Source organism: Neoarius graeffei, chromosome 2, assembly GCF_027579695.1.
Source record: "Neoarius graeffei isolate fNeoGra1 chromosome 2, fNeoGra1.pri, whole genome shotgun sequence".
NCBI lineage: Eukaryota > Metazoa > Chordata > Actinopteri > Siluriformes > Ariidae > Neoarius > Neoarius graeffei.
In genome coordinates, this window is record NC_083570.1 from 2,287,183 (window position 1) to 2,299,434 (window position 12,252).

At 49.0% G+C, this 12,252-nt stretch overlaps 1 protein-coding gene across 1 annotated transcript; it reads right to left on the minus strand.

Annotated features, from left to right (window-relative positions):
* Positions 1-7,940: 7,940 nt before the first annotated feature.
* On the minus strand, positions 7,941-8,933 carry LOC132871456 (trace amine-associated receptor 13c-like). The gene has a single exon (XM_060905630.1). It carries the CDS (start codon positions 8,922-8,924, stop codon positions 7,941-7,943), a length of 984 nt encoding a protein of 327 aa, XP_060761613.1. The 5' UTR covers positions 8,925-8,933.
* Between the last annotated feature and the right edge of the window lie 3,319 nt (positions 8,934-12,252).

Genomic DNA, 12,252 nt, shown 5'->3' on the forward strand with positions numbered 1-12,252 from the left:
GTGAGTGACCCTCCAACCACAGCTGCACAGGGGAGGCCCGGGCCGGTTTGCTGGTGCTGCGGGGAACCGGGCCACCTGCAGCAACAGTGTGCCGCGATGGAGGTGGGGGCGGTGGTGTGGATCCCCGACGCGCCAGAGGCTGCCCTCGATCAGGCCGGAGCGTATCGCATACCGGTAAGTGTACAAGGGGCGACATATCAGGCGTTGCTGGATTCGGGTTGCAATCAGACCTCGATCCGCCAAAGCCTGGTGCAAGACGAGGCATTGGGGGGAGCACAAGGGGTGAAGGTGTTGTTTGTGCACGGGGATATTCACAGCTACCCCTTGGTGTCGGTCCACATACATTTCAGAGGGGACAAATCCATAGTGAAGGCGGCGGTTAATCCTTGCCTTACCCACTCTTTGATCCTGGGGACTGATTGGCCGGGATTTTGGGGGTTGATGGCACACCTAGTAAAGAGTGGGTCCTGCCAATTATCAGGGGAGGGTCCCGGTGTCGCTTTGGCTGGAGCTGTGGTCGCAGAGCCGTCTACGTCATCTCCGTGACAGAGTGAGGAGCCCCCGGCCCCTCCTCTTTCTGTTGGGGAATCCCTCGCGGATTTCCCACTGGAACAATCACGGGACGAAACTCTGTGACACGCGTTTGACCAAGTGAGAGTAATCGATGGTCAAACGCTCCAGCCGAACGCCACCCCGTCCTTCCCCTATTTTTCCATTTTAAAGGATAGGTTATACTGAGTGATGCAGGACACTCAGATGAAGGAGCGTGTCACCCAGTTGTTAGTTCCAAAGAGCTGCCGGGAATTGGTATTCCAGGCGGCTCACTTTAATCCCATGGCGGGACACCTCGGGCAGGATAAAACACTCGCCTGGATAATGGCCCGATTCTATTGGCCAGGGATTCGCGGTGACGTCCGTAAGTGGTGTACGGCGTGCCGCGAATGCCAGTTAGTAAATCCAGCGGCCATTCCAAAAGCGCCCTTGCGCCCCCTACCATTAATCGAGACCCCGTTTGAAAGAATTGGGATGGATCTCGTCGGGCCATTAGATCGGTCAACATGAGGGTACCGCTTTATATTGGTTTTGGTGGACTATGCAACGCGATACCCAGAAGCAGTGCCCCTTTGCAATATCTCCGCACGTAGTATTGCAGAGGCCCTCTTCCACGTCATCTCCCGGGTCGGAATCCCGAAAGAGATTCTGACTGACCAAGGCACCTTGTTTATGTCACGAACACTGAGCGAACTGTATGGGCTACTGGGTATTAAGCCGATCCGCACCAGCGTGTATCACCCACAGACGGACGGTTTAGTGGAACGGTTCAATCGCGCCCTCAAGAATATTATCAAAAAATTCGTAAGTGAGGACGCACGTAACTGGGATAAGTGGCTCGAACGCTTGCTGTTTGCAGTGCGAGAGGTCCCCCAAGCCTCCACGGGGTTCTCCCCGTTTGAATTATTGTATGGGCGTAAGCCGCACGGCATCTTAGATGTACTGCGGGAAAATTGGGAGGAGGGACCTTCACAGAGCAAAAATGAAATTCAACACGTTATGGATCTGCATGCAAAACTCCACACGCTCACCCACCTAACTCAGGAGAATTTGCGGCAGGCCCAGGAACGGCAAACCCGCCTGTACAACAAGGGCACGTGCCTTAGAGAGTTCACTCCGGGAGATAAGGTACTCGTCCTGTTGCCCACGTCGAGCTCCAAATTAATCGTCAAGTGGCAAGGGCCCTTTGAGGTCACACGGCGAGTCGGGGATGTCGACTATGAGGTTAGGAGAACGGACAGGGAGGGGGTGCTACAGATCTACCACCTCAATCTGCTGAAGCGCTGGAATGAGGAGGTCCCCGTGGCGTTGGTGTCGGTAGTTCCGGAGAAGGCGGAGCTGGGGCCGGAGGTCCAAAAAGGGTCATTGGCATCTCGCACCTCTCCGGTCCCCTGTGGAGACCACCTCTCCCCGACCCAACTCACGGAGGTCGCCCAGTTGCAGGCCGAGTTTTCGGATGTGTTCTTGCCCCTGCCCGGTCGCACCAACCTCATAGAACACCACATAGAGATGCCCCCAGGGGTGGTAGTGCGTAGCCGTCCTTATAGACTACCCGAACACAAAAAAAAGGTGGTTCGGGAAGAACTTCAGGCCATGCTCGAAATGGGCATTGTCGAGGAGTCCCACAGTGACTGGAGCAGCCCGGAGGTCTTGGTTCCCAAGGCCGACGGCTCTGTCCGGTTCTGTGTGGACTATAGAAAAGTCAACGCGGTGTCTAAATTCGACGCGTACCCAATGCCTCGTATTGATGAGCTGCTCGATCGACTAGGCACGGCTCGCTTTTACTCGACACTGGATTTGACAAAGGGATATTGGCAGATCCCCTTGACTCCATTATCCCGCGAAAAAACGGCCTTTTCCACACCGTTTGGCTTACACCAGTTCGTCACACTTCCGTTTGGGCTGTTTGGGGCGCCTGCTACGTTTCAGCGGCTGATGGACCGAGTCCTCCGGCCCCACGCCACCTATGTGGCCGCTTACTTGGACAACATCATCATTTATAGTAATGACTGGCAGCGGCACCTGCGACACCTGAGGGCCGTCCTTAGGTCGCTGAGGCGGGCGGGGCTCACGGCCAACCCGAAGAAGTGTGCGATTGGGCGGGTGGAAGTACGGTATCTGGGCTTCCACTTGGGTCACCGGCAGGTGCGTCCCCAAATTAATAAGACAGCAGCGATTGCGGCCTGCCCGAGGCCCAAGACCAAAAAGGGGGTGAGACAGTTCCTGGGGCTGGCTGGCTATTATCGTAGGTTTATTCCTAATTATTCGGACGTCACCAGCCCGCTGACTGACCTCACTAAAAAGGGGGCGCCAGATCCGGTCCAGTGGACGGAGCAGTGCCAGTGGGCTTTCTCTGAGGTAAAGGCTGCACTGTGTGGGGGGCCACTTTTGCACTCCCCTGACTTTTCTCTCCCTTTTTTGTTACAGACGGATGCGTCGGACAGAGGGCTGGGGGCCGTTTTGTCCCAGCAGGTGGGGGGAGAGGATCGCCCAGTATTATACATCAGCCGGAAGCTGTCAGTGCATGAGGGGTGCTACAGCACCATCGAGAAAGAGTGCCTGGCGATCAAGTGGGCGGTTCTCGCCCTCCGTTACTACCTGCTGGGGCGCTCTTTCACCCTCTGTTCAGACCACGCGCCCCTCCAGTGGCTCCACCGCATGAAGGATGCCAACGCGCGGATCACCCGTTGGTATCTAGCGCTCCAACCTTTCAACTTCAAGGTGATCCACAGGCCGGGGGCGCAGATGGTCGTGGCGGACTTCCTCTCCCGTCAAGGGGGGGGGGAGTCGGCTGCGGGCCGGACGGGCGCCCGGCCTGAGTCGGGCGGTGGGGGTATGTGGCAGCGGGGGTGTGGTCAAGCTCTGGTCTGTGACAGGAGGGCGGAGTTGGGGGAAGGTAAGTGGCAGAATCGCTTCACCTGAGTGTAATTAACCTGTGTTTTGTGTGTGTTCTCCCCAGTAAACCGCGCCCTATTTAAGGAGGGAGAGTGAGAGCAGAGGGGAGTTGTTGCCGAGAGGAGATTACGGCGTGATTGTGTGTGTGAATCTCCGAGGCTGGGTTGAGTGTTAGACTGAAAAGTTTAGCAATAAAAACCATAAATTGCACCCTGATCTCTGTCCTGCTGTCTTCTGTGCTCCACCCACACGTTGTTCGCGCTACACTGTTCTTGAGCCTGCTGGTTTTGGCCCGGAGACTCCGCAGTCTCCTCCCTGACAGCAGCAGGCTGAAGAGGCTGTGAGATGGGTGGGTGGGGTCACCTGCAATCCTGATGGCTTTGCGGGTGAGGCGGGAGTTATAAATATCCATTCAAGAAGGGAGAGAGACACCAATGATCCTCTCAGCTGCTCTCACGATGCGCTGCAGAGACTTGCAGCAGGACACGGTACAGGCGCCATACCACACAGTGATGCAGTTGGTCAGAATGTTCTAGATGGTGCCTCTGTAGAAAGTGTGCATGATGGGGGCCGGGGCTCTTGCTCTCCTCAGTTTGCGGAGGAAGTACAGACACTGTTGGGCTTTTTTGGCCAGTCATGCAGTGTTGTTGCTCCAGGACAGGTCTTCAGAGATGTGCACACCCAGAAACTTGGTGCTGCTCACCCTCTCCACTGCAGCACCGTCGATAGATAGTGGAGCATGCTGGGTGTGCTCTCTCCTGAAGTCCACAAAAATCTCCTTCATCTTCTCCACATTCAGATGGAGATTGTTGTCCTTGCACCACATGGCCATGTGGCTCACCTCACTACTGTAGATTGTCTCATCACCATTGTTGATGAGACCCACCACAGTCGTGTCATCTGAAAACTTGATGAAGAGATTTGAGCTGGATGTTGGTGTGCAGTCGTGGGTCAGCAGAGTGAAGAGGAGGGGGCTTAGCACACATCCTTGGGGGGCCCCCGTGTTCAGTGTGATGGTGCTGGAGGAGTTGGTGCCGACCCGTACAGTCTGTGGTCTCCCCGTCAGGAAGTCCAGCAGCCAGTTGGGTGAGGGCTGAGTGGAGGGCAGTGGAGATGGCGTCATCGGTCGAACGGTTGGACTGATATGCAAACTGGAAAAGGTCCAGAGCGGGGGGGAGGGCAGACTTGATATGCCGCATGACTAGCCGCTCGAAGCACTTCATGAGGATGGGAGTGAGTGCAACAGGGCGGTAGTCATTGAAGCAGGAGGGAGACAGCTTCTTCAGGACCGGGATGATGGTGGTGATTTTGAGGCATGTGGGGACAACAGCCTGGCTCAACGAGATGTTGAAGATGTCTGTAAAGACATCTGTGAGCTCCTTGGCCCAGTCTCTCAGGACATGACCAGGAATGTTATCAGGACCCGGGGCTTTTCGTGCATTTGTTGTCCTGAGAGCTCTCCTCACGCTGTCTGGGGACAGCATCAACACCTGGTCACCGGGAGGTGGTGGGGTCTTCTGTGCCGTGGTGCTGTTGTCTGCCTCAAAGCGAGCGAAGAAGTCGTTCAACTGATTTCAGCAGAGACGTGGAGTTGTCACAGGTCTGCGGCGAGGGCTTGTAGTCTGTGATGGTCTGAATCCCCCGCCACAGGTTCCTGGTGTCTCTGCTGTTGTTGAAATGGTCAGCAATGTGCCTGGAATACTGTCTCTTGGCCACCCTAATGCCTCGTGACAGATTAGCCCTAGCTGTCCTCAGGCCCACCTTGTCCCCAGTTCTGAAGGCGGCGTTCTGAGCCCACAGGAGCGTATGGACTTCCCCTGTCAGCCATGACTTCTGATTGGCCGGAATGGAGATGATTCTGGTGACCGTAACATCATCCATGCACTTCCTCATGTAGGCAGTGACGGTCTCCGTGTACTCCTGGAGATCTGTGATGTTGCTGTAGGTGGCCACCTGTCTGAACATGCTCCAGTCAGTGGTGGAAAAACAGTCCTGGAGTGCCTCTGAGGACCCCTCTAGCCACACACGTATCTGTTTTGTAGCTGGTTTGGTGACTTTAACCAGTGGCCTGTATGCTGGCATTAGCATAACAGTGGAGTGATCTGAGGCCCCAAGGTGGGGGAGGAGTAGGGCTTTGCAGGCGTCTTTATGCATGGTGTAAACATTGTCCAGAGTATTGTTTCCATGTGTGGGAAAGTTGATATGTCCATAGAGTTTTGGAAACACGCTTTTGGGGTTTGCATGATTGAAATCCCCAGCCAGGATGAGGAAAGCATCTGGGTGGGCTGTCTGCTGCTCACTGATGTGCTGATAGAGTTCATTCAGTGCTTCACTCCTGTTGTTATTGGAGCCGGGAGGGATGTATAATGCTACCAGCAATATGGCTGTAAATTCCCTTGGCAGGTAGAATGACCGGCACTTAATAATCATAAACTCCACCAGTGGTGAGCAGTATTTGCAGACCACGACAGCATCACGGCACCAGACATCACTGATGTAAACACAGAGTCCTCCGCCGCAAGTCTTCCCCCCTCGACTAGTGCTCTGTCTGACCGGTAGCATGTTAGCCGGGCTAGCTGAATGACACAGTCTGGGATGCTGTCATGAAGCCATGTTTCCACAAACACAAGGACATAGCACTCACTCACAGACTTAAAAGATGAGCGGAGCAGGCAGACATAATCCAGCTTATTGTCCAGCAAGCGTATGTTGGCCAGAGTGATGGTGGGGATAGCCGGACGGTGAGGGCTAGCTGCTAGCCTAGCTCGGATACCTCCGCGCTTGCCTCTCTTCTGCTTCCACATGTTCCGCCTGTGGCGCTTCCACTGCGGGCTGGATGCAGGAGTGGGGGTCAGTGATTGATTGAGCAGGCCTCAGGAGCAAACCATAGCTACATAGCACTTCCGCGTCCGCTGGATTTATATCCGTGAATATAGTTCTGCGGATGTCGAGCAGAAATTCACGGGAGTATGTGCGCCTTGAGACTGATGGACGCGACAAAGACGAACAGATACACACTGTTTTAAAACACAAAAAACATGAAAACACTGTTCTGTCAGGACAGAGAGGAGCTGCTGCATGTGTGCGTGCCGCCAAAATCTGGTCTTTCTTCAGCCCACATACAAACCCTGTGTAATGGGCTGCCTGTTACCACCCGCTCATTCAGGAAATGGTCTCCGGAGACCAGCGAGTCTCTTAGGGACTGTTTCAAGTGTACGGACTGGAGTGTGCTGCTGGAGCCACAGGATAACAACAGAGATGTGAACATTGACAGAAAAGTGGACATCATAATGGACTACAGTCACTTCTGTAGGGATACTGTGGTTTCAGTAAGGACTGTTCACTGCTTTCCCAATAATAAACCTTGGCTCACCAGTAACATCAAGGAGCTCCTTAACCAGAAAAAAACAGGCATTCAGGGAGGGGGATAAGGAGAAGCTCAGGTGTGTGCAGTGGGAACTGAAAAGGAGCTTGAAGCAGGCAAAAGTGGATTATAAAAGGAAAGTGGAGAGTAAGATGAAGCAGAATAACACCAAAGAGGTGTGGAGAGGAATGAAGAATATTACTGGCTACTCAAAGAAGAACAGCCAGGTCTTGAATTCAACCTGTTTTATCACAGGGTTGATGGAATGGCCAATGCCCGCCCTGCTTTATCATCTGTCCTCCTTCCCACCACTTCAGCTGCTGCTTCTACTTCACTGACTCTTGTATACAATGGCTCTCCCACCATCACTTCAGATGCTGCTCCTGCTCCACTGTCCACTCTACTGTCTCCTGTATGCAACAGCTCCCCTACCAATGCAGCTGCAACACCCACCACTTCTGGTTACCTGCCCCCATCCTTCACAGTTGATGAGGTAAGGGTGGAGCTTGGGAGACTGCGTCCAGGGAAAGCAGCAGGCCCAAATGGTGTGTGTCCAAGACTCCTGAAGGACTGTGCAGCCCAGCGAGCTGAGCCCCTCTGGTGGCTCTTCAACATGAGTCTATGACTAGGCAACATTCCAGTGCAGTGGAAAACATCCTGTCTCGTACCGGTGCCCAAAGTAGGGCGACCAGTTGAGATAAACGATTACTGCCCAGTGGCCTTAGCATCCCATATTATGAAGACCCTGTAGTGTCTGGTTCTCCACCTCATGAGGCCAGAGGTCACTCATGTATAGAGAGAAGTGATAAAACTAAAAGAAGCTGTGCTACAAGCCTGGAAACCCATTAGAAAAATACAACAGTTTGGTGATGTCACAGGGTCACCGGCTTGATGCAGTTATTGCAAGCAAGGGTAATGCAACCAAATATTAAGTGTTAATTACTTTAATTTACCTAAAGACCATGAGTTTGTATACTTTGGCACACCAGTGGTGTCATGTTCTTGTCTGTTTAATACATCTATATGTAAATATCAGGAAATGAAAGCTGAAATATATATTAAGGACTGTTTTATATATATATAAATAAAGCAATATTTGGGAACATCAAGTGGAGTAGAAAAAGGCTGTTCATGAAAGTATGTTTATTAATGCAGAGTCTGTTTGGAATATTTGCAGAGTGATAATTAATTTAATGCACTTTCTAAACCATGGATAAAACAGAGCATAAATAAATGGATTAATGGTTGAATTAAGATAAATTATGAAAATGATTGTATGAAAAGTTTCTTGCTGGATTTCAATAACATCACCTAATAAGCTGTAAATAAAATATGGAAGTAAACACACCAGAAATACAGAAACTAAAATACCGAGGACTTTAGCTGCTTTTCTCTCAGATTTCATCGAGTGCGATGTGATTTTCTGTGTTTTAGACCGTGTGTGATTATTAAGCTCTCTGATTGCAGTGGCATGTTTCTTAGCAATCACAAAAACCCGAGTATACAATATGATTATGACAGAAAGTGGAAAGATGAATGGAAATACAAGATCAATTACGAACCAAACCTCATTTAGAAAGTAAAAACACTCTCCAGGACACAGTAAAAGATTCATGAAGTTTCCATTGAAATATAAGAGTGCCAAGTTATAGACCATCAATACACCCCAGTCAAAAACAATTACAACACGAGTGATCCTCACAGAGACATGGTTCATGTAGAGAAAGGGGTTTGAGAGAGCCAAATATCGATCCACAGCAATCAGAGCAATATTATAGATGGACACGACTGTGAGGAATCCATTAATCAATAAAAAACTGGTACAGAAATCTCTCCCAAATATCCAGCATGACTCGATTATCCAGATCAACATTGGCGGCATTAGAAAAGCACCAACGAAGAAATCCGACACGGCCAGAGAGAGCACGAGTGTGTTTGTTGGTGTGTGAAGCTGCTTGAAGTGAAAAACAGAGATGATGACAAGCAGATTTCCACACACTGTTAGAAGAACCACACCAGCTGAACACACGTACAGTAAGATATAAACTGCAGGAGATACAGATCTCTCTGGACAGGAGAAATTCACACAGCGATCAGATTGGTTAAACTCCATCAGATTTATGAATACAGCATTTCACTAATGCCTACAGAGCTAAAAGAAACCCCTCATGTATCACATGCTATGACTGTAAACCAGTGTGTAAGGTCACAGTTGAATAACTTATGGGTCACGCAGCTCTGGTGCTTTTATAGTATAGAAATAGATTACGCCCCCTGAGTTTGAGTGACAGCATAATACATATGAGGGAATATCATACCTTGCTTGAACAAATAGGCATAGTAGGCATTGTCAGGGTTGGGAGGTTACTTTAAAATATATTCCAATACAATTACTAATTCCCTGGTTAAAATTGTGGTCAGTAACCTCATCCAAGTATCACAATATTCATGTCATTTGATGAGTTTTTGTCCCCTTTTCTGCTTTAAAGACACAATACTGGTGAAATTTCCTCCCAGTGAAAGCATTTCTTTCACTCCAGGCCATGATAATGAATTGGTTCCTGTAAGATTAGCTGTGGTTTCACTCAAGACCAGAGTGGTGTGACAATAAAGTCGGAGTATACATGCATTCAGCTTGTGTAACAGCAGAAAATCGTGAATACTTTGGAGATAGCCATGTGTATGTCTGTGTTGTGAAAAGCCATGTCCACAGAAGTATACTCCGCCCCAAGACTCATGAAGTTTTGTAATGCATGTGTGCATGTTCACTGGCAGTATACTGTTCATTTTAAAACCTATTTTGAAATTGTAATTCTGCTAATAATCTCCATTTTTACTAAATGTGTCTATAGCTTCAGCAAAACACAGTTATGTTTTTATATCTTAATTAAAAAACACCAAATTATATGTTATGCAGGTTGTGGACACATACTGTACAGTGGTGCTTGAAAGTTTGTGAACCCTTGAGAATTTTCTATATTTCTGCATAAATATGACCTAAAACATCATCAGATTTTCATACAAGTCCTAAAAGTAGATCAAGAAAACCCAGTTAAACAAATGAGACAAAAATATTATACTTGGTCATTTATTTATTGAGGAAAATGATCCAATATTACATATCTGTGACTGGCAAAAGTATGTGAACCTCTAGGATTAGCAGTTAATTTGAAGGTGAAATTCGAGTCAGATGTTTTCAATCAATGGGATGACAATCAGGTGTGAGTGGGCACCCTGTTTTATTTAAAGGACAGGGATCTATCAAAGTCTGATCTTCACAGCACATGTTTCTGGAAGTGTATCATGGCACGAACAAAGGAGATTTCTGAGGACCTCAGAAAAAGCATTGTTGATGCTCATCAGGCTGGAAAAGGTTCCAAAACCATCTCTAAAGAGTTTGGACTCCACCAATCCACAGTCAGACAGATTGTGTACAAATGGAGGAAATTCAAGACCATTGTTACCTTCCCCAGGAGTGGTCGACCAACAAAGATCACTCCAAGAGCAAAGCGTGTAATATTTGGCGAGGTCACAAAGGACCCAGGGTAACTTCTAAGCAACTGAAGGCCTCTCTCACATTGGCTAATGTTAATGTTCATGAGTCCACCAACAGGAGAACACTGAACAACAATGGTGTGCATGGTAGGGTTGAAAGTAGAAAGCCACTGCTCTCCAAAAAGAACATTGCTGCTCATCTGCAGTTTGCTAAAGATCATGTGGACAAGCCCGAATGCTATTGGAAAAATGTTTTGTGGATGGATGAGACCAAAATAGAACTTTTTGGTTTAAATGAGAAGCATTATGTTTGGAGAAAGGAAAACACTGCATTCCAGCATAAGAACCTTATCCCATCTGTGAAACATGGTGGTGGCAGTATCGTGGTTTGCGCCTGTTTTGCTGCATCTGGACCAGGATGGCTTGCCATCATTGATGGAACAATGAATTCTGAATTATACCAGCAAATTCTGAAGGAAAATGTCAGGACATCTGTCCATGAACTGAATCTCAAGAGAAGGTGGGTCATGCAGCAAGACAACGACCCTAAGCACACAAGTCGTTCTACCAAAGAATGGTTAAAGAAGAATAAAGTTAATGTTTTGGAATGGCCAAGTCAAAGTCCTGACCTTAATCCAATGGAAATGTTGTGGAAGGACCTGAAGCGAGCAGTTCATGTGAGGAAACCCACCAACATCCCAGAGTTGAAGCTGTTCTGTACGGAGGAATGGGCTAAAATTCCTCCAAGCCGGTGTGCAGGACTGATCAACAGTTACTGCAAACGTTTAGTTGCAGTTATTGCTGCACAAGGGGGTCACACCAGATACTGAAAGCAAAGGTTCACATACTTTTGCCACTCACAGATATGTAATATTGGATCATTTTCCTCAATAAATAAATGACCAAGTATCATATTTTTGTCTCATTTGTTTAACTGGGTTCTCTTTATCTACTTTTAGGACTTGTGTGAAAATCTGATGATGTTTTAGGTCATATTTATGCAGAAATATAGAAAATTCTAAAGGGTTCACAAACTTTCAAGCACCACTCTCTCTCTCTCTCTCTCTCTCTATATATATATATATATATATATATATATATATATATGTCATGGTCCTACCTGTGGGTTTCCTCTTGTCAGGTAACATCTCCACTCCTCTCCACTCAGCATTACCGGCCATGCCCGCATACACTTCCTCTTAACTCTCAGTGGCTGTCATTGGCTGTTGCCCATCACCTGCTCCTCCTCTGTATTTAAGCTGCTGTCCTCCCTAGCTTCAGTGTCAGATCGTCTTCTAGACGTCGACTCCGTCAACTCTTCAGTCCTGGTAACCTGACCCTGCATTTCTGTCCCTTATCTTGCTACCTGATCTGTGACTCTGTGTTCCAGCCTGTTCCCTACTCCTGCCTGTTGTGCTGTCTTGTCTGTCTGCTGAGGGACTGCTCGCTGGGAGACTGCCTGAACACCTAGTGCTATCAGCTTACAGCCTCACTGCTCTGACAACACTTGATCCTGTCTGATCTCTGCTGCTAAGCAGGGTTGAGCCTGGCTAATGCTTGGATGGGAGACTGCAGACATCACCACCATGCTCCCACCAGCCATCCCTGCCTCTCAGTCCTCCAGCCACTGAACTTCACACATGCACATCTTCCCAACTCCCTTTCCCCCTGTTATCAATAAAACTCAAACATTTAACTTGCGTTCTTGGGTCCTCGTCTGTTTCCCCTGACAGAACGATCTGACCATCATGGACCCAGCGCCCTCCCCAACCAGCATGGTGACTGAGCCTGAAGTGACTGCCCTGCAGCGACTGGAACGTACAGAGGGAGAAATAAACCGGATGGCTGGCGACATTGCATCTCTGTGCCAGCTTGACCACCAACAACGACAGCAGTTCAACCAACAGCAGCAGCTTCAGCTAACCCAGGTCCTGCAAGTTTTCACC